General features: G+C 36.3%; 1 protein-coding gene across 11 annotated transcripts in view; it reads right to left on the bottom strand.

Annotated features, from left to right (window-relative positions):
* The window catches only part of MYCBP2 (MYC binding protein 2), a 262,416-nt gene that overhangs the window by 34,748 nt on the left and 204,396 nt on the right, over positions 1–23,272 (bottom strand). For all 11 annotated transcript variants that reach the window (XM_025874720.2, XM_025874721.2, XM_025874722.2 and 8 more), the window contains 7 exons: positions 17,936–19,579; positions 16,680–16,849; positions 15,674–15,918; positions 13,524–13,691; positions 4,893–5,050; positions 3,356–3,555; positions 2,341–2,490 (listed from right to left, as the gene is read on the bottom strand). In XM_025874720.2, the coding sequence (XP_025730505.1) occupies positions 2,341–2,490; positions 3,356–3,555; positions 4,893–5,050; positions 13,524–13,691; positions 15,674–15,918; positions 16,680–16,849; positions 17,936–19,579 (2,735 nt within the window). The remainder of the gene's footprint in view (positions 1–2,340; positions 2,491–3,355; positions 3,556–4,892; positions 5,051–13,523; positions 13,692–15,673; positions 15,919–16,679; positions 16,850–17,935; positions 19,580–23,272) is intronic.

Here is a 23,272-nt window from a genome sequence, read left to right as displayed (position 1 = left end):
AAAGAGTCACACCAACTTTATTTTGTTTGGTGTTTGTCCAGTATATCCTTTTCTAAACTTCCACTTTTAATCTTCCTGGATTCTTATGTTTTAGATGTAATGTTCATGAACAGCAACTACCTTTTGTTTTTTTCATCTATTCTGACAATTTTTGCTTTTTATTTATTTTTTAAAAGATTTTATTTATTTGAGAGAGTGAGGGAGAGCGAGCATGAGCAGTGGGGAAGTGCAAAGGGAGAGGAAGAAGTAGACTCCTGATAAGCAGGGATGCAGAACTCAATCCCAGGACCCTCAGATCATGACCTGAGCTGAAGGCTCCAACCAACTGGGCCTCCCAGGTGCCCCTTATTTATTTTTTAAAAAGATTTATTTATTTATTTGAGAGAGAGAGTGTGTGTGTGTGTGCGCGCGCGTGTGCTCAGGGGCGGGGGGGGGGAGGGACAGAGACAGAGAAGTAGACTCCCTGTGGAGCGTAGGGCTCCACACAGGGCTCTATCTCATGACCGGAGATCATGACCTGAGCCAAAATCACAAGTTGGGACGCTTAACTGACTGAGCCACCCCAGGCATCCCAATTTTTGTCCTTTAAATGGAAGATTTAGTCTTCTTTGTACTTATTTCTAATATGTTACTTTCTATTTGTACCACTTTTTCTATTTTGTTTTCCCTCTTGGGGAAGAGTTGAGTTCTTTTTTTTTTCATTTCTCTATGAGTTTGGAAATTACACAGTCTATTTTTTTTCTTATAAAATTTTTTTAAAAGATTTTATTTTTAAGTCATCTCTACGCCTAATGTGGGGCTTGAACTCACAACCCCGAGATCAAGTGTCACACACTCCACTGAGCAAGCCAGCCAGGTGCCCTCTCCCTATACACTCTATTTCTATTCTTTGTGTAATGACACACACTCAACTTAATCTAAAGCTAATCAAAATCATTATCAACCCACTGAACACTAACACCAATCACTTGTCTCCTCATGTATATGGTACTGCTGTCTGTATTTTGGTACTAAGTTTTAAAAATCATTCGCATTACACATTGTCACTTTTTATACAGTCTTTGTTAAGAAGTAACACTTTCTTTTCTTTTCATTCTCAGATCTTCCATGTGAGATCTCCTTTTGTACCTGAAGCGTATTACAATTTTCCTTTCTAACAGTCTGTTTGTGGCAAATATCTATTTATCTGTTTATTTTCTGAAAATATCTTTATTTTGCCCTTCTTCTACAAAGACAGATTCACTGGATTGACAGTTATTTCCTCTCAGCACACTGAAAATATCAATTTTTAAATTGGTCATAAAGGTCATAAATATGACCTCATATTTTTCACTTTTTAAAGCAATTCATTTTTTTTTTTTTGTTTTATTCTGGATGATTTCTTCAGGTCTCTTTTACAATTCACCAATTTTTTGACTAATCTGTTGTAAATTTCAGAACTGATTTTTTTTGGTTCACTGCTTTTTTTCTAACATTAATTATTATACTAATATATAAGTCTTACCTGTTATTTAGTTCTTTTTCAAATGTCTTTCTTACAGTTCTTACATTATTATATTTTAAAGTTGGTCTTTTATTTCCTTAAACACATTAAACACAGCCATACTACAAATAGATAAATTACCACCACGGAAATTGCTGGTCTGTTTCTGTTGCCTCCGTTTCTACTAGTTCTTACTCATGATACTTCGTTTCCTTGTGAGTTTTAAGAATCTGGCTGTAATAATGTTACTTGATATCCTTGGAAATTAATCATAAAATGTTAAGCATATAATTTTAGCATGCCTACAAGGGAACTAAATGCTGTCTAGTCTTCCCTCTACAGATACGGAAACGAGGCCCACAGTTGCACCGTTACAGAGGTGGAAATGCGGCTGGCACCCAGGTTTCCAGGGTTCTAGTCAATGCCTTTCCATTATGCAGGTTGCTTCCCATAAAATCCAAGTCCTTTGCAGCCAAGCAGACATTTTTAAATTTCACGTCCCTACATGGTATATTTTTACTCTCTGCCAACTTACAGCCATGTTGTGAAGTAGACAGGTTTTCCGTAGGATAATGTCGCCCTGGTTATCTGTCTTGCATAGGCATTATGTTGTCACTGCTTCATGACAATAACGTTTAGCAAGAAATCAGAACTGAATGATCACATCTTTGCTGGAGCGAAAACTCACTAAAATTCACTAAACAGAGTGAATATACTGCCCACAGCATTGAAATTTTATTCTCGCCTTTAGGTTATACAATCTGTGAACGAGCTCACGTATACTATTGCATTATCTGGAGATGGTTCTACTCTTCTATAAAAATACGGACAACTGAGAAGCCCCGAATCTCCCGTACTTGTTCTGCATTTTCTTTGCTTGTTTTACGTTCCTCATCCTCTTCTTCCTCTGGGTCCACTGGGGCAGGCGTCAGAGAGGCCACAAAATGCCACAGAATGTCATGCAGAGAAGTCGTCTGGATGACATTACACAGAAGCCAGTTGAACGCCTGGACAAATGATGGTTAAGTGAGTCACAGATAGAAGAAAACATGCGAGCAAACATTCTGAGTAAGAAACAGAGTACTCCACGGACCAAGTGTTCCAAGGGAAGATAATGAACACAGCTGGCCTTCATCTCATTGAAAACACACTGAACTTGAAATCGTCAATAATTTTGGTCCCGAGTAAAAAACATAATAGGGAAAATAATACTTATGAAATGTAACACAGAAATATTTTTTCAAACCACTTTTTATTTCAAAAATTCATCTTCATATTAATTTGCTGAAGCACATTTTTTTTCCCAATTTGCATTTAGGATAACACAAAATGTTTCTCGAGTCTGTACAAGCTATCATATACTTAAATGTATTTACACTGTTCCCATCATCAATGAAGTGGCAGGTTATTTATTATACTCATGACAAAAAAGATTAAAATATATATATATAATATATATATAAAAATATGACAGATAGTAATCCTATCATTTCCTGAGAATAGACACAGGAAAGTCATTATAGTTAAATTTATAACTCAAAAGGTCTACTTGTTATGTCTTTTTCATGATTCTTCTATCTGAAATGACATCCTTATTACAAAAAGCTTTTTTAAAAAAGATACTAACAGGATTCAAACAATAAAGCAGTGCAGAAATAAATTTCTTTAGAGTGCTTAAATATGGACCTCTATATTCATTTATATTCGTAAACAAAGAGTTTAATTTTGATGTGAACATTTGATATTTTTGATTGGCTAATGTTTCTTAATTTTTTGAAATTTCTGTTGGGTAGAAAAGGAACTAACATTAAAAAAAATCATCAAATGATTTGTATGATCAATGAATCAATAACCCCATTAATGTATTCATACCTCCATAGCAAAAACTCGGCAAGCAGATTTCCTTAGGGCCTGTTTCATTGCTATTTCAAGACCTTCTAGATCATGATGTTGTATAACAAAAGCTAAAACTGGCCATTGGAAATTTCGTTCTCCTTTGGAAAGAGAGCTGTGGGCTGAGATTAGCCGGGAAAGCTCAGGAGATGGATGTCTCAAGAGGGAAGAACCAACTTCTATTTATTAAAAAAAAAAAAAAAATTAACTTTCATAGATAATACATACAATTAATATATTTAAGATGATATTAAAAATAACAGTATCTAGCTTATTCACTAGAGTCTTAGGGGTTTTTGTTTTTGCATGTGACACAAATCGTAACAATTTCAATTTTTACTGAGGCTGAGAAAGATTAAATACTTTTTTTTAAAAGATTTTATTTGTCAGAGAGAGACAGAGAAAGAGAGCATGTGAGCATGAGCTGGAGGAGCGGCAGAGAGAGAGGGAGAAGCAGGCTCCTATTGAGCAAGGAACCCGATGCAGGACTCCATCCCAGGACTCTGGGATCACGACCTGAGCTGAAGGCAGACGCTTAGCCAACTGAGCCACCCCGGCATCCCAAAAGATAAATTATCTTACTTTCCTAAAATCATGTAGCTATTAGGTTGTCTCATTGTTTTTTGAATTCTGGGCTGAATCTAAAGTTCATGCTTTCTAAAACACTCTAAAAGCTAAGTATTGTATTTTTTCCCTAAATGGAATCTATATATGATATACAATTACCTATGTATAAATATTAGACCAAATCTTCATTTTAGTTAAGTGGGCTACCTGATAAATCGCGATATTATCCTTTTCTCTTGGATTTCTTTCTTTATTCTTGACATAGAACCAAGCAGCTCTACTTTGGGGCTATTGATACCAACTAGTCCAGATTATTTAACTTTTTTACTGATTAAGAGCTACTTATATCCCCACATTATTTATTCACAGTGGAAGTAGCTCCAAGAGTTAGAAGCTTCTATTAGGAATGAGAATATAATTGTGAAAGTGTAAGTCACTGGAACCACTAGTTCACTGAAACTTAGTAGAAGGGATAATGGTGGCAATGTTTGGCTTAGAACCTAACAGGTAAGATTTTAAAGGTCAACTTATTCTTGAGTTATCACTGGATGGTCTCTAGGTGTCTCTTCCAACCGAGATGCAAAATTTAGACAAGCATACTTTTGGGTGTGTCAAATAAAAGGAACGTCAACCACAATTTAAAATTAATCCATTTCCTTTCAAAAACTAGATTTTATTTATTTATTTTTAATATTTTTATTTATTTGACAGAGAGACACAGCGAGACAGGGAACACAAGCAGGGGGAGTGGGAGAAGAAGCAGGCTTCCCGCTGAGCAGGGAGCCCGATGTGGGGCTCAATCCCAGGACCCTGGGATCCTGACCTGAGCCGAAGGCAGACGCTTAACGACTGAGACACCCAGGCGCCCCTCAAAAACTAGATTTAAAAAAAATATCTGCAAATAAAACCATTTGGACCACACAATCTTTCTTTTTATCTTTATACTTACCAGTGTCTCCACTGTTAACTCTTCTTCTAGGAATGGCTTTAACTCGTGCAGGTAAAATGGAGTGTTGTTTATCATATTCAGAAGCAACAACTGAGTATGATCTTTGGAAGACAGTTCTCTTTGCAAGATCAGTATCGGTTATGGGACTAGTTTCCAAACTGCAGATAGAACATGATGACAGATAAAAACTTAGGAGAAAAAGTGAATAAAGTGAAACTACATTTAATTTATAATAGTGTAGTCAAATATATGAACCTATACCTCCTGTAGAAAAAACACAAATTCAAAGCCAACTTGACAATCTCTCTTTAAGTCACAATTTGATTTCAGAAACTGCGTCCTAAAACTTCTGGTTTTCTTAAATCTACTTTGCATTTTTCAATGAAGAAGAAAAAAAGGCATTAAATGTTCTAAACTCCTTTCAGAATCAAAAGCATTGTGGTGGAAGTTATGTCATGATATTCAAGAAACCTAGACAGATATATTCGTAAGAGCACAGAAGAGAAACAAAACAGGTATGTATACACACAATAAACTGGAAAGTGAAACAATTCAATCTTCTTTCTGTGCTTGAGTTTTCTATTAGGTTTCTCGTTCTTGGGAAGTGCTGCCCACAGTCCTTTCTAGAGCACGGCCATACTAAGTGCAATGAGAGGTAACAAACTGATTTTTGGCACAGTTATATTATGCTGACATTCTAGAACTCAATGATTTTCATTCCAGTTTAATTAAACTAACAATTTTTCTATTTACTATAGCAACAATAAAAAATACTTGAAAAGCTATTAATATGGTTATATATTTTCTTTTACTGAGGCTTTTTATAAAAAAGAGAAATACCTTTCCTTACTTTCTCTCTAAGAAAGATTTACCAACTATTCTTTTCATGTGTTCTTTTTTCTGTTACCTCATTCCAAATAGGGACAGTTTTGCCCACTATGAGTTCTGGATTTCTTTTCCATCATTCAAGTCAGGTTTGAACTACTATGTCCATCAGTCAAGCTTATGTTTTCTAGGAAGTAGTTAACTCCCTGGCTGTTTTCTTTACTCACCACCTAAGGGTATAATCATTCTTGTTTGAATGGGCTGTAAATACTGTGCCTGGATGTCGGCACGGGCCAACAGGTTCCAGAATGACCAGCGAGTAGGGATACATTAATTCAATTCACTTTATAAATGGTGTTACTACAAAACTCAAGACATTTGTTGTGCTTTCAGAGGAAGCTTATCCAACAACGTGAAAAAAAAAAAGTTATACAACCTAAAAAGATAATGACTTGTTCTTATAAAAATGGTCATGCTTATAATTCCTTGTTGTGGGGGGCTGTCAATGGTCATGCTTATAATTCCTTGTTGTGGGGGGCTGTCTTGTGTACTGTACGTTGATAGCAACATTCTTGACCTCTCCACACTAGGATGCCCACTGAACTAGCCGAGTTATGACAAACAAGGACGTTTTCAAACACTGCCAGATGTCACCTGCGAGGCAAAACCACCCTTCTATCCCCTACTGATTTAATGGAGTCATTATTATCTTCTGTAATAGCTTGAGTTTGTCAAGACTTTTTTAAAGAATAGCTCAAAGATGCTCTATTACCTGAATTACTATACGCTTGTGATGTTTCAACTTGGCTGAATATAAAAACGCTTGAGTCATAGTTTCTTTAAGATTTTATGAAAACTACCCTTATGTGTAAAGTCTATAGTGTTGTTTTTTAAAATTAATTTTTATTTTTTTATTTTTATATTTTATTTTATAATGTTATGTTAGTCACCATACATTACATCATTAGTTTTTGATGCAGTGTTCCATGATTCATTGTTTGCGTATAACATCCAGTGCTCCATGCAATACATGCCCTCCTTAATACCCATCACCAGGCTAACCCATCCACCCACCCTCTCCCCTTTAAAAACCTCAGTTTATTTCTTAGAGTCCATAGTCTCTCATGGTTCGTCTCTCCCTCCGATTTCCCCCCCTTCATTTTTCCCTTCCTGCTATCCTTTTTTTTTTTTTAACATATAATATATTATTTGTTTCAGAGGTACAGGTCTGTGATTCAACAGTCTTACACAATTCACAGCGCTCACCATAGCACATACCCTCCCCAATGTCTATCACCCAGCCACCCCATCCCTCCCACCCCCCCACCACTCCAGCAACCCGCAGTTTGTTTCCTGAGATTAAGAATTCCTCAAATCAGTGAGGTTGTATGATACATATCTTTCTCTGATTGACATATTTTGCTCAGCATAATACCCTCTAGTTCCATCCACGTCATTCCAAATGGCAAGAATTTGGGTTTTTTTGATGGCTGCATAATATTCCATTGTGTATATAATACCATATCTTCTTTATCTCTTCATCTGTCGATGGACATCTTGGCTCTTTCCATGGTTTGGCTACTGTGGACATTGCTGCTATAAACATTGCGGTGCACATACCCCTTCAGATCCCTACATTTGTATCTTTGGGGTAAATACCCAGTAGTACAATTGCTGGATCATATGGTAGCTCTATTTTCAACTGTTTGAGGAACCTCCATACTGTTTTCCAGAGTGGCTGCACCAGCTTGCACTCCCACCAACAGTGTAGGAGGATTCCCCTTTCTCCGCATCCTTGCCAACATCTGTTGTTTCCTGACTTGTTAATTTTAGCCATTCTGACTGGTGTGAGGTGGTATCTCTTTGAGGTTTTGATTTGGATTTCCCTGATGCTGAGCAATGTTGAGCACTTTTTCATGTGTCTGTCGGCCATTTGGATGTCTTCTTTGGAAAATGTCTGTTCATGTCTTCTGCCATTTATGATTGGATCATTTGCTCTTTGGTTGTTGAGTTTGATAAGTTCTTTATAGATTTTGGATACTAGCCCTTTATCTGATATGTCATTTGCAAATATCTTCTCCCATTCTGTCGGTTGTCTTTTGGTTTTGTTGACTGTTTCCTTTGCTGTGCAAAATCTTTTTATCTTGATGAAGTCCCAGTAGTTCATTTTTGCCCTGGCTTCCCTTGCCTTTGGCAATGTTTCTAGGAAGAAGTTGCTGCGGCTGAGGTCGAAGAGGTTGCTGCCTGTGTTCTCCTCTAGGATTTTGATGGATTCCTGTCTCACCCTGAGGTCTGTCATCCATTTTGAGTCTATTTTTGTGTGTGGTGTAAGGAAATGGTCCAATTTCATTCTTCTGCATGTGGCTGTCCAATTGTCCCAATACCATTACCATAAGATACCTAGGAATAAATCTAACTAAAGAGGCAAAGAATCTGTACTCAGAAAACTGTAAAATACTCATGAAAGAAATTGAGGAAGACACAAAGAAATGGAAAAACGTTCTATGCTCATGGATTGGAAGAACAAATACTGTGAAGATGTCAGAGCTACCTACAGCAATCTACACATTTAATGCAATCCCTAACAAAATACCATCCACTTTTTTCAAAGAAATGGAACAAATAATCCTAAAATGTGTATGGAACCAGAAAAGACCCCGAATAGCCAGAGGAATGTTGAAAAAGAAAAGCAAAGCTGGTGGCATCACAATTCCGGACTTCAAGGTCTATTACAAAGCTGTCATGATCAAGACAGCATGGTACTGGCACAAAAACAGACACACAGATCAGTGGAACAGAATAGAGAGGCCAGAAATGGACCCTCAACACTATGGTCAACTAATCTTTGACAAACCAGGAAAGAATGTCCGATGGAAAAAAGTCTATAGCCTTTTATGCTTTCCATGCATTTTATTTATTTGATTAATCCATAATTTGGTTTTAAGATTCCCAAGATCTTTTATATATCAGTATGTTTGATTGATTGGGTAAAACTTCCAAGGTAATATCTTTTGAAGCTTTAGAGACATTGTTTCACTTGTTTTCTTTCACTCAAAGTTGTTCAACAGAAAACTTTTCCTTTTGTACGTTGACTTCTTTTTTCGCTGCTCAGACACTTGAAAAATTTGTATGTTTTTTTTTCTTGGAATTTCAGTAACTTAACCAATTTTTTTTATTTTTTATTATGTTAAACACCATACATTACATCATTAGTTTTTGATGTAGTGTTCCATGATTCATTGTTTACGTAACACCCAGGGCTCCATGCAGAACGTGCCCTCTTTAATACCCATCACCCGCTAACCCATTCCCTCGCCCCCCTCCCCTCTAGAACCCTCAGTTTGTTTTTCAGAGTCCATAGTCTCTCACGGTTCGTCTCCCCCTCCGATTTCCTCCCTTTATTCTTCCCTCCTACTATCTTTTTTTTTTTTTTTTTTACCATATATTGTTTCAGAGGTACAGGTCTGTGATTCAACAGTCTTACACAATTCATAGCACTCACCATAGCACATACTCTCCCCAATGTGTATCACCCAGCCTCCCCATCCCTCCCACCCCCCACCACTCCAGCAACCCTCAGTTTGTTTCCTGAGATTAAGAATTCCTCATATCAGTGAGGTCATATGATACATGTCTTTCTCTGACTGACTTATTTCATTCAGCAGAATACACTCCAGTTCCATCCATGTTGTTGCAAATGGCAAGATTTCATTCCTTTTGATGGCTGCATAATATTCCATTGTATATATATACCACATCTTCTTTATCTATTCATCTGTCGATGGACATCTTGGCTCTTTCCACAGTTTGGCTATTGTGGACACTGCTGCTATAAACCTCGGGGTGCACGTACCCCTTCGGATCCCTACATTTGTATCTTTGGGGTAAATACCCAGTAGTGCAATTGCTGGATCATATGGTAGCTCTATTTTCAAATTTTTGAGGAACCTCCATACTGTTTTCCAGAGGGGCTGCACCAGCTTGCATTCCCACCAACAGTGTAGGAGGGTTCCCCTTTCTCTGCATCCTCGCCAACATCTGTTGTTTCCTGACTTGTTAATTTTAGCCATTCTGACTGGTGTGAGGTGGTATCTCGTTGAGATTTTGATTTGGATTTCCCTGATGCCGAGTGATGTTGAGCACTTTTTCATGTGTCTGTTGGCCATTTGGATGTCTTCTTTGGAAAAATGTCTGTTCATGTCTTCTGCCCATTTCTTGATTGGATCATTTGTTCTTTGGGTGTTGAGTTTCATAAGTTCTTTATAGATTTTGGATACTAGCCCTTTATCTGATATGTCATTTGCAAATATCTTCTCCCATTCTGTTGGTTGTCTTTTGGTTTTGTTGACTTGTTTCTTTCGCTGTGCAAAAGCTTTTTATCTTGAGGAAGTCCCAATAGTTCATTTTTGCCCTTGCTTCCCTTGCCTTTGGCGATGTTTCTAGGAAGAAGTTGCTGCAGTTGAGGTCGAAGAGGTTGCTGCCTGTGTTCTCCTTTAGGATTCTGATGGACTCCTGTCTCACATTTAGGTCAGGAACATGGCAGGGATATCCACTATCACCAATGCTATTCAATATAGTATTAGAAGTCCTAGCCACAGCAATCAGACAACAAAAAGAAATCAAAGGCATCCAAATCAGCAAAGAAGTCAAACTCTCACTCTTTGCAAATGATATGATACTTTATGTGGAAAACCCAAAAGACTCCACTCCAAAACTGCTAGAACTCATACAGGAATTCAGTACAGTGGCAGGATATAAAAATCAATGCACAGAAATCAGTGGCATTCCTATACACCAACAAGAAGACAGAAGAAAGAGAAATTAAGGAGTCGATCCCATTTACAATTGCACCCAAACCCATAAGATATCTAGGAATAAATCTAACCAAAGAGGCAAAGAATCTGTACTCAGAAAACTATAAAATACTCATGAAAGAAATTGAGGAAGACACAAAGAAATGGAAAAATGTCCCATGCTCATGGATTGGAAAAACAAATATTGTGAAGATGTCAATGCTACCTATAGCAATCTACACATTCAATGCAATCCCCATCAAAATACCATCCACTTTTTTCAAAGAAATGGAACAAATAATCCTAAAATGTGTATGGAACTAGAAAAGACCCCGAATAGCCAGAGGAATGTTGAAAAAGAAAAGCAAAGCTGGGGGCATCACAATTCCGGACTTCAAGGTCTATTACAAAGCTGTCATGATCAAGACAGCATGGTACTGGCACAAAAACAGACACATAGATCAATGGAACAGAATAGAGAGCCCAGAAATGGACACTCAACTCTATGGTCAACTAATCTTCGACAAAGCAGGAAAGAATGTCCAATGGAAAAAAGACAGTCTCTTCAACAAATGGTGTTAGGAAAATTGGACAGCCACATGCAGAAGAATGAAACTGGACCATTTCCTTACACCACACACAAAAACAGACTCAAAATGGTTGGAAAACCAATTTTTTTTTTTTTAAGTTCAGTTATTCCTCATAGTCACCTGGTACAAAAATTTCCTTTTAATCTAGAAATTCAATACTTCATCATTTGGGGTATTTTTTCTTATATTATAGCTTTAGATACATTTTCAATTACATTGGTTGGTTTTTCTAATTTAAAAATACTAGTCATTCTTTTTTTTAAAGATTTTATTTATTTATTTATTTATTTATTTATTTATTTATTTGAGAGACAAAGAGAGGGAGCAAACACAAGAAGGAGGGAGGGTCAGAGGGAGAGGGAGAAGCAGACTTCCCGCTGAGCAGGGAGCCCGGACACGGGGCTTGATCCCAGCACCCTGAGATCATGACCTGAGCCAAAGGCAGATGCTTAACGCACTGAGCCACCCAGGTGGTGCCCCAATACCAGTTATTCTTATGTTAGACTGTCCTGTTTCCATGCCTGTTATCTTCATTCTAACTGCTATAATTATTTGTCTTATTACTCTTTACTTACTGTGATTATCTCAAATTTTTCCTTTATGTCAGTCATTCAATTTACTATTCTAAATGTTTCTAATTTATTAGTCTTTTAATGGTATTGATTTGGTCTTCAGTCTGTCCTCCTAGCTCTGTGATATAACCTTTTAATTCATTCTCCCACTGTTTCATTAAATATATGTCATTATCAAGTTTTCCAGTACAGCAGAGTACTTATAAATGTTCTTTTTTTCTTTGAGAGATTTTTCTTTGAGATTGGGTTCTTCATCTGCCTTTCATGACATACTATTTATTTTCCTTTTGATGATATTTTTAAAGTGGGCAACTCTGTCTAGGTCTTGTGTTTGTTCTGATAAACTATCAGTGGATTTCCCTAGACTTCCTTTTCCACACTGACACTTGTTTTTTTTTTTTTTTTCCTTCCAGAGATAACTTGAGATTTTATTGAATATTCTATACCATTCCACTGAGTTGGGTGTGTATCCTGTCTCTGTGGCAGCATTCCCTGGCACCTTGGATTGCCGCTTTGCTTCAGCACGGCACTGTGGGAAATAGGATTCCCTAGATTTCCACTTTCTTCTGTGACACTAGTGATGATACTAGGGGCTTCTATGTTAGAGGATTTTACCCTGACTATGATATTCTACGATACACAGAATATTCTATGATATTCCAAGATATATGCAAACTTCTTTTCACTGTTTTTACCTCGAAGTTTATACCACTTAATTTTGATCCTAAAGGGTAATAACAACCCAATGAATCACATTTATCAGACTAGTCTCAAAATGGCTTCTGACTCTTCCAGAAAATCTATCTCCTTTAGAGATACTTTATTACCTTAAAGATATAAAAGGCTACACTGTACTCTTTGGAGAAAATTTTAAAAGCAGCTCAAAAAAACTCTTGAGGAATAATCCACACAGTTGGGGGAAAATGTTGCAAGTATTTTCAGTGGAAAAATACTCACTTGGATATATGAGTTCTACTGTGTGTATTAAAATCTGTTATATTAGTTATAATAATAACCACATAGTATTAACACAGTGGCATATGTAAAGAAGCACATTCTTTCTTCCTTGAGCAAATGTCTTCCTTCCCAATGATAATGTGTCTGCAATTACTCATGCCTGATATCTTGATGCTATCCTAAACTTATCCTTTTCATTATCTAGTTAGCCAACAAGCCACACTGATTTTTACTAGAAAATATTTCTATTATCCATCTTTTTTTTAATAATCATTCCCAACATAATCCAACTCCACACAGTTAGTGGAAATCTTTGACTAAATGTATAAGCTTCTCAATCGACACTAGTGAGACTATCTTTGAAATTTTATCATGCAGTTCCTCCTCCAAAAAGTCACAGTGGTACCCTAATTCCCTCTGCTTTATATTTATATGCTTCTATTCAGTTTTCAAGAAGGTCTTTACACTGATGTTACTACCATACCTAAGCAAGTGGGAGAAGACTGCATGCGGTAATCCAGTAAGTTCAAGATTTATTTTTGGTGCTACTTCTCTCACGGAACTTTCCCTAAGCACTGCCTCAAACTAATCTTTCTCTAGTCTCATTTACTACAGCACTCAATGATACAATATCATACAATGGAATCCTTCATTATTACTTCCATCAGTTGATCTCTTCTCTCCAACTAGTCTGCCTCTGCTATCAAGGACTTCGTCTTATTCATGTATGTATGTATGCTTTTTCTTACAGCTCTAATAGTTAGCAGAGCTGACTCAATGTCCTTCTTGAGATGGAAGGACATACAAAAGAACTTCTAAAGCATTCTTTTTTAGTTCAAAGTCTTTCTCCCACCAAACACTGGCTATCCAATAGAGAGGGGAGAAGTGAAATACCTTGGTGGCATAGACTTCATATTGCTCTCTGGCTCTTCAAAAACATTAGGACTTGCATCAGGTGTTACGGATATGTACGGGGCCGGTACAGATGTTGAACGTAGATATCTCATTTCATCCTGGAAGAGGTTGTCATCTTGATAGCCCACAAAATTTTCATGATGATGCCTGCATTAAATCAAATCCAGTGACTTCAAGTATGATGGCACCATAGATACTTTTTATTTTTAATTTCTTTCATAAAAGTAAAAGCAGCACATTTAACTGTAAGAGTGAAGTATTAAAATAATCATAGATGTAAGTAGGAGGAAATAGAAGTCTGACAATTTCACACATAAATATTCCAGGTACCACAAACATTTCAAATCCAAAATTGAACTCATTTTCTTTTCTTCTGAGAACGTTTCCATCCTCTAGTGTTTTGGTGAATGATCCCACCAACTATCCAGGTGCCTGGGCCAACTATCCAGGTGCCTGGGCCAAAGTATCTTGGAGTTGTGGTAGGCCAATCCTCAACTGTGACCAGCTGTGAACACTCAGCCCTATGAATACTAAGTTTCCTCTCTTCTGACTCCCTATCATCATTGCCTTGGTTCAGGCTCATGTTTCTTGCATGGACTATTGAAATACAGTCACCATTTTTGGTAGGAACATATGTAAGAATCAAATTTGAGAGAGATTAGACCCATGAAATGTTCCATGGGGTGTGGTGGGTGTGGGTGTCCATTCCCCAGGGGACTAAAAATATAAAATCCATGATTATGGTACAGTGGCATATTTTTAAACATGTTTTACAATTTAATTCTTTCCTTTTCAAACTGGAACAGAGAGTTGTTAACCTAAGTCTCCTAAGTCGTCTGACTGAAGCTAAAGATTTGTTACATTTGGCATACCTAATGATCTCCACCTTGGTTTCAAATGCATTTATATGACATTCTCATTTTGTTTCCTGTTCATTTTATTAAAATAGTAAGTACAAAATTTAAAAAAAAACTATATAATTCTGCTATAGAGAGGACAACATCGCTAAAATGGAACTGTTGTTGGCAAGCCATTCCTGCAGGCAATTTCCAGAAATCTTCATTTGACAGCTGTTGAAAAAAAGTCTGAATCTGGTATATGAAAGTGTGTTTACAATGCCAGTGTATAATGTACGGAAGTATAGGCTGTACAACTCAAGTCCAGTAAAGGACAACGGTATACTATGAACAGGCTTCCCCCACCTCTAGTTATAACCTTTATGGAATTTCCATGTTTGAAGCAGAGTGATCTAACTGCAAATCAGTTCATTTATTTCCCTGTTTAATATTCCTTAACCGTTCTCCCTATGGGATAAAATCCAAACTTAGCATGGGCTACAGAGCCCCACATTACCTGGTCTTAGGTAGCTACTACTGGGGCATTTCTTATGTTTCTCCCAGTGGCCAATGCTTTAACCAGCCTCTGATTCCTTAAATGTGTAATGCTATTTCATGTCTGTCTTCACACATGTGCTTTACTGTGGGGAATTGCTTTCCTCCATCACCTACTTGACTGACTGCTTTCCTTCCTTGGAAAGATTCAGGTACTCTCCATCCTTCATGCCCTAACAGCATCCTATGCATACTTCTATTAGAGAACTCTTCATAAAACATCTTAAATGTTTCCTTTACAGGTCTGTCTTCCCACCAGAGTGTGAGCACATGGAAGTCAGGATTTTATTACATTCATCTTGGTGTCTTCAAGGTCTAGAACAAAGTTGGTACCCAGCTAACTAACATTTAAATGCTAACAGAATGAATACTTCAAAAAAACAAAATGGAAGATTTCGATAGCAAATTGTTTCTTTCCACTTCAGCACTTCCAACTATTAACAGACTGAAGTCAGCTTTCCAAAAAGTAAAAGATAGCTAGAGTCTTAGTTTCTATGACATATTTTGTATTAATAATACAAATTAATATAGTATTTACATTTTTTTAAAAATCTTGACTCCCATAAAGTGTATACCCTGCCAGTCATATATTGGTCAAGGAACTCACAAAATAAATCCCTGGAGGTCTCTTTATTGTACACAAAAGGTAATGTAGTGTGGGTATTCAGAGCATGATATTAATCAACAATAGCTCCTAATCCCAAGTGATTAAAAAAAACAACCACCAAGTTATATTACCTAGCTAATGTCTGCAGGTAGAGACAAGGCATTTTAACGGGAAGATCCTCAGAAATGCCCTCTTTCACGCTGGGAAGATGAGACTGAAATGGCTTTGTTGGATGGTAACACAGAATGCTTGGCTCCGCTGCGCTGCTCAGGGACAGCAAGAAGAGCGCATTCGCCTTAATCACCTGGTGAGCTTCCATAGTGGGCAAGGCACGAGGAGTCTTGACTTGCATTGGTTTCCTCCTGGACTGTTTGACCTGGCAAAGAAAACTTTGCAGTCATCTTTTCCTACTTAGATTCAAATTTTAAATTTCTTAGCCTAAGTATTGTGAGTTTCTAATAAAAATTATTAAACACTTATAGAACTATTTTAAAATAATAATAGTGATTACCAAAAATAACATTCACTTTATGCTTTTCCTGAGCTGTCTGAAATTATTTTATTTTGAACACAAACTATTTCTTTTCTTTCCTTGGGAAAATCTAAATGTAATTATTTTTTTTAAAGGGTAAGCAGTGTGTGTGTGTGTGTGTGTGTGTGTGTGTGTGTGTGTGGTGTGCATTGTATGTTTGCCAAAATTTTTAGTTAGGTGTGCCTCTAGTTCCCATAGACCTACAACATAATTAAGGATTAAGACAAAGAGAGTAGATAAAGAGTAGAAAAGGAAAAGGAGAATGGAAAAGAAGGAGAGTTGAGAGAGATAAAGGTGAAGATGGAAAGCTATGTACATGTGTAGAGTAGTACACCATGAATAATAAAGAATTACACAGTAAACATTTGTCAGTAAGGCATATGTGCCACAGGTTAGTTGTCTTGTATTATCCCAAGATATAATTTATTTTTGTAATTAAAAATAACTAACAGTACAAATGTTAAATTTGAATATTATTCTGATTATAAAAGCTGATCTTTAATATCAATTCTGTGGAGTTATCTGATATTGTATGAGGATAAAAAGGGATTTTTATAAGATTTATTCTTATCATGAACAGTATAGCCAGAACAGAATAAAAATACCTTCTCCCTTGCAGCAGCCTGTTTTTCACGGAGATATTTTTCTCTACAGCGATCACATACCAGATACCAAGTGCTTCCTCCTAGGCCACCATCACCACAGTTACCAGCCCATCCTCCACAAAAATGTCCAATGCTATTGTAACCTTGTCCACCGGCATACCGGCCACAACCTTGAAACAAGAGCAAAAATACACTTTAAGTGTCCTTAACAATCTGATCCTTGATGCTTACACATGAATGATGACTTACCTTTGCAAAGTAAGCAAAATACTGAAGAAAGTATCTGACTTTTTTTTTTTCAGGCTATTAACTGCATCAGAAAAATAGCCCACTTGGCCAAAAAATAACCAATTAAATGATGCCTAAAATATTGGAGATACTCTCTATACAGGTAGAAAAAAATAAATTTAAGATGGGGGTACATTTAGGTTTACTGACATATGCCAGTAAGATTGGACAAAATATTCTGTAAGAATGATATATTTCAAGGAATCATGTATTTCATAAAACATTTCATGTATGGTATGTAGAAAGAAAAAAATTTTAACCAAAGTCATAATAGGTGAATTTGGGAATACTTATCAATTGTTATAGAATTCCTTATATTTATCTAAAATACAGTCTTCTGGGCGCCTGGGTGGCTCATTGGTTAAGCGACTGCCTTTGGCTCAGGTCATGATCCTGGAATCCTAGGATCGAGTCCCATATTGGGCTCCCTGCTCAGCAGGGAGTCTGCTTATCCCTCTGACCCTTTCCCCTATCATACTCGCTCTCTCATTCTCTCTCAAATAAATAAAATCTTTAAAAAAATACAGTCTTCTGATTAAATAGTTGAGATCAGTTCCATAGGAAAATGACCAAGGAAATCAGTGTAGTCTAATTTAATTTGCAACTTTTAACAGGAAAACACTAAAATCGAAGAAGACCTAATACTGGGATCTTTCCTATGTGTATGGACAGGTCATTATTTCTGTTGTGTTACACACTTTAACAGCACCCTTTGGGTAACACATAAAACATTTAAAAAATAAAGTGTTTCAGAATGTGATACATTAAGATACCATTGTACTGAATTGCCTTACCACCATACTATCAGAATTTCTTTACCTATTTTCCACAAAACTGATATTGATGCACTTTAAACAGTTTCTCTTTACTTTAACATAATTCATAGAGCAGCTCAAGTCAGAAGTGACTTAGTTCCTTTTTTTTTTTTTTTAACACAAAGTGCTTATAGATTCAGTAATATCATTTACCTGGGTGAGCCTGTCGCATGTGATAGGTCACTGGGTATGGATGGGATTCTCCACACAGCTCACAGATGGTGTCTTTCTCTGGTCCACCCACGGCCAGCTGGGCCATCTCACCAAACAAATTACCCCTGGGTCGAACTTCTGTCTTTTCCTTTTTCTTTTTGTCTTTTTTGGCCTTCTTATTCTCTTTTTCACACTCTTTCTTTTTAAGGACTGCACAAGAACCGGGACTTGGAAAAATCATATTCTGGGAAGCTGCTTTGATAGTAGCCAAAGAGATGTCTTCCCAAAAAGCCACTAAATGTTGTAAAGTTAAGGGAAGAGGAGATTTGGACTTCATTGGGTGGTGCATAGACATTTCGAAAGTGGCTTCGGTTTTCCCATCCTCACATTTTTCATGCAGAGGCGGTTCTTTAAGCATAGACAACACCTTATTTTTGTTGATACTACCCATTTTAGATATATCTGGTCCATGAGGTGCAATATTAAACATATTCAGTGCAGATGATATCTCCAATGAATGTCTATTTTTTAATTTGGTTTCTTTTTCTTCTGTAGGCTGTTGGCTGTTTAAACTATTTCTTATAGGAGCATGTTCTTTGGAAAGTTCAGGATTAAATTTTAAGAAAGAAGAACAGGCCATTGCATCATGTACTATGCCTTCATGCCACAGGAAAGAGGCAAAGACTGCTCTGGCACACTCAGCCACGGAAGGAGACATGGCTTGCTTGGCGGGCTCCAAAGGTTTGGATCCATCTCCTTTAAAGAGAAAGCTAGATTTTTCCTTTTTGGGCCTGCTGTGCCTATTAGCACATTTTCTACTTATTTTGGGGGATGCTCTCATTTCCTGTTCATCTTTCAGTGGTGCTTTTCCTATGCTGAAATGAACTTTATTGGAACTTTCATCGACACTCTTAAATTCACTGCTTTCGTCACAGGTGCTATCTGTTAGACTATTTGTTTTTAAAGTACTTGAAGTGCAGACCTCGACCACTTCACTGTGAAGGTTTTCTTGCACCACATGGGGAGAAGGAGCTCTATTTTCGGATCCAGGGGAATCTTTAGAATCCTTTGGTACCGGTTTTGGTTTTGGTGATGTTGATCGTCCCCTTAATGGTTCTGTGAGGGGCATTTTCTTCTTGCGTAGGGTATCTGGGTCAAGTGTGTAAGAGTCTGATTTGGAACGTTCCCGAGGAGGATCAAGTTTAGTTTTAACAGGAGCAGTGGTTTTTTGAGGTAGATTTTTATCATGTGGTGAGGAGGAGCGTGGAGAACTAGCACCAGATGGGCTAGACCTATTGGTTGGGAGAGTCTTTGGCTTAGGAGATGATGACCGAGAACCTGGTCCTGGGGATTCAGCTCTAAAGCTAGAAGACATCCTCCCATCAGATTTTAGCGTCTGCAAGGTATTATGGTTGGGGGACAAGGACCTACTATGAGAGTCTGACCTCAACTTTGCAGCATCAGATTTCAACATAAGGGATTCACTAGCTGATAAGCCTTCTGTACCCCTTGGCTTCTTCTGATCAGCAGTAGTCCGGCTCATACGTCCATCAGGTTTAAGAGATCTGCTGTGTTTAGAGGACAGTTCTGATTTTCCTGAAGTAGAAACTGGTCTAGAAGATGTTGAGAGAGTTCCTCGGTCACCTGTATGGTCCATTTCATAGTGAAAATTGTTAATAAAACTATAACTTACTAACAATATAGCCACTAAATATTGAATAAAAACATAACTAAAAAATTTATATTGTCATAGACAAAAATACTTGAAGAATAAGGGAAAAAAGGGTACTATTTCTTGTAAAATTTCTATTGCATCATTATACAACCATTTCCACCAAAAACTATTTTCATGGATGTACAACAGACTGAACAAATAATACCTATGCATCAGTATGAATTATCCATGATATCTGAATCTCAGCGCCAGTATAATTATTCATTAGAATTTAAATTCAGGGACAGACTAGAAAGAAAAACCATAACTATTACTTTTCTTGAATAAGAAATTAAAAACTGTGTGTTTTAAAATATAAAGTAGTTGAGCTAAATTTCCGGTAGAGTCATACCTCACATCCTTATTAGGGTAATGGTACAGATCTTACTGAACTAGGAAACTGAATTTATATATAGATACATTTATTATTTTCAAGTACAGAAATACACACAATTAGGCTGATAAAGAGCTGCTTATTAGGAAACACAAATAATGATTGGATTAGAATTTATAATTAATATATGAATGCCTGAAAGTTATTATTTAATTACATGTAATTCAGGCAGTCTTATTGTTTATAAAGATTGTATTCTAAAAGTTTATTTAGTTCATTAAGTTTAGTTCGTTAGAACTTAGAGCTGTGTCTTCTTGGAAAAAAAAATGGTGGGATCCTCAGAATTAGGAGTACATGTCTGAATCATGGGGCCCTGAAAGAAGAAGTCAGGAAAATAACGGAAAAAAAGGATAAAAAAAAGTCTCTCTTTCCCAGGCAGAGCACTAGATATTTCCACAGGGACACCATTTGTTTTTGGCATCCTGGCCCTCATGCAGTGCCTCTCCTTCCTCAGGCTTTCCTTTGAGGCATTAGAGCCAGGCTGTCTCTGTCACCAGTAAGTGGTCAACCTAGAACATTACCTTTCTTCCCTAAAATAAAAATGTCTACCTTTAATGCACATAATATTAGTTGTCAGGAGAAAAGCAATACGATTAAAGTGATTCAAGTGGTATTAAAGACTGAAAACCCATAAACCTTGCTAGAAGTATTTATATGTTTTGAAAAAGGGTATGTGGTAAAGTGTGATGGCTCTCTTAACTGGTTATACTGCAGGTATCTCTTTTTTTGCAAAAGGGATGCAAACAAATTTGGGTAATGTAGGGAAATGTTTTTTTGGCTGGCTTGTGTGTGTGTGCATGGGCATATGCAAGTGCACACAGGTGTTTGTAGTCTACACTCTAGTTGTCTATAGGTCAAGACAGTATTGCCATAGAATCAGACAGTATTGCCATAGAATCTGCCCTCCTAATGGAAGGTCCATAAGGACTGGTATTTCTGTCTGCTACTCTTCACTGATACAATGTCAAGAATGGGTCCTGGAATATAGTACATGCTCAATAAATACTTTTTTCTTCTGCTATTCCCAAATTTCAGATTCCCTGAAAATCCACTTTTTATAATTATGACTGACAAGGCCACAAGGAAAACTAACTGTAGCCACTATGATGTAAGGGTCAGATGCTTCAGAGTCTTGTAATTCTGTGGTAAAATAATGAAGTATGGCAAATGGTGTCTCTAGAGCACATTAATGAATGGAACAGTTATTTTAACTGCAACATAACAGTGTTCAGAATAATTATTCTCATTCTTTGAATGAGCAAAATATACTAAATATAATGCTCTTCAGTTTCTACAGTTCTTTATCATTCTATCACGAACTTCATTTATCATATGTAGTATGTGTTCTTTGCATAAAAATAGTGTAAGAGACGAGGCTAATTTGAGGGAAAAGTGGTGAAAAAAATCACATATAAAAAAATTTCTAGATACTGATGTTGCCTTGGTAGAGCACAGATAAAAAGATGTAAAATCCTGACAAATAAGTGCTCTCAAACTGTACAAAAGTAGTTTAGCAAACTGCTGCTCATCTTATTGATCTAATAGTAGATCCACAGAGCAAATTTTATAAATAAACTGTATTTGGTAGAATTAAATACCAGTCTAGTCCTCTCCACTAATTTTCAATGTGTGATGTTTGGAGTACTAGTTTTTGTTACTAATTTGACAGCTGGAAGTGCTTTCACCATCACATTTATTTCAGAAGCTGAACGATACGTAACAGTAAAACTAGACAAATAAGTAAACAGTAAATCAGTTTGCCAGTCCTTTCTTTAAGAGATCAATTTGTGAATCGAAACAGGTTTGCTTTCTAAATCCATGGTGTGCAATTCCTCATAAAGGGAAATCTCTGTGGTTGGCTGAATAATGGAATCTTACAAATATCAGGAACACTACTTGTTATAAGTTAGCAAAAAATGTTTGCTATATAGAGAGGGTTGGAGGGCACAGGCACCTGTACACTTAATTTCTTTGCCTCTAGTATGGTGAATATTTTCTCAGGATCTGTAAGTGGTCATAGCTAAATATCTTTTGGGAGTCCAAGTATATAAATAATGCAGTTATTTCTACCTGAACTGTTAACTGCAAAATTATAAACAAATCCTTTTGAAAAATTTACTTTTCCAAAATGTATTTCATGTATTTTTTAAAAAGAGTGTCATGTTTGTTAAGTATCGTAGACCCATGTGCTGCTAATTGATGTTTATTTTCTTCATTTGGGTTTAAAAAGTTTTGGAGCATGTAGCAAGTATTAGGAAAAACTGTCATGTTGTAGCTGCTTGAAATATCAATAAATATAAGAAATATCAATAAATATAAAATATTTAGAGCATATATAATACTTTCACATTCATCACTTAATTTAGCTTAATTTTTTATATTTATTGTATGTAAGTTTAAGTCATAGTAGGCAAAAATTGTCTAACCTCAATGGAATTCTGAAGAAAAAATAATACAGGGCAGGATGGAAATTTAGTAATTTCAAACAAATTAGTAAACATGTTAAATGTTACATATTCATTCACTAATGACCTGTATAATTTTTTTGTGCCAAAATCATAAATCATCAGGTTATGTAATACTACACTATAATTAACATACCATAATATAATACTATATTGTGCTATGCCATGCTATGTATCAGGTTACACAACACTATATACTGTAGAGATCAGGTTCTACAATACTATTTATTATCCTATAGGAATATATAGTATCACTGTCAACTGTGAAAAGGAGAAATATAAAAACGTTTTATTGATTTCTCAGAAAAAGGAAAACTACTTGAAAAACTTCTGCAATACGTTACCCACTGGTGCAAAAATAACTTGATAAAATTGTCTTAAAATACAGGATTTCAAGTTTAATTAAATATTACTTTAAGACAAAAAAATGAGTAGGCATCTATAGTCTTGTAAAAGACCAAAAGCATATTTTTAAACTACCTGAAATTTTACCAGTTGTCATAGTAGTTTGAGTATTTCTAAATTTAAAATATTAAAACTAAGTAATTAAGAAAATGCTATAAGGAAGACTCAATGCCAGATGGGACATGTAGGTTTAGACCTATGTATCTACATATGTATATCTATCCTGATACCTAAGTTAAACTGAAAAATTTCAACTTAATTATCAAAGTGTTTTTCATAAGAAACTGAAACAGGAAAATGATTTAACATTCCGTAGCAGAAAAATAAGTTTAAGACTAACCCTGTCACATGACATACTA

This window comes from Callorhinus ursinus, unplaced genomic scaffold (assembly GCF_003265705.2).
Source record: "Callorhinus ursinus isolate GAN/ISIS: 27379988/994484 unplaced genomic scaffold, GSC_fseal_2.0 scaffold7, whole genome shotgun sequence".
In the NCBI taxonomy this organism is placed as follows: domain Eukaryota; kingdom Metazoa; phylum Chordata; class Mammalia; order Carnivora; family Otariidae; genus Callorhinus; species Callorhinus ursinus.
Note: the sequence above shows the minus strand (reverse complement) of the source record. Positions and strands in the feature narration are given on the sequence as shown.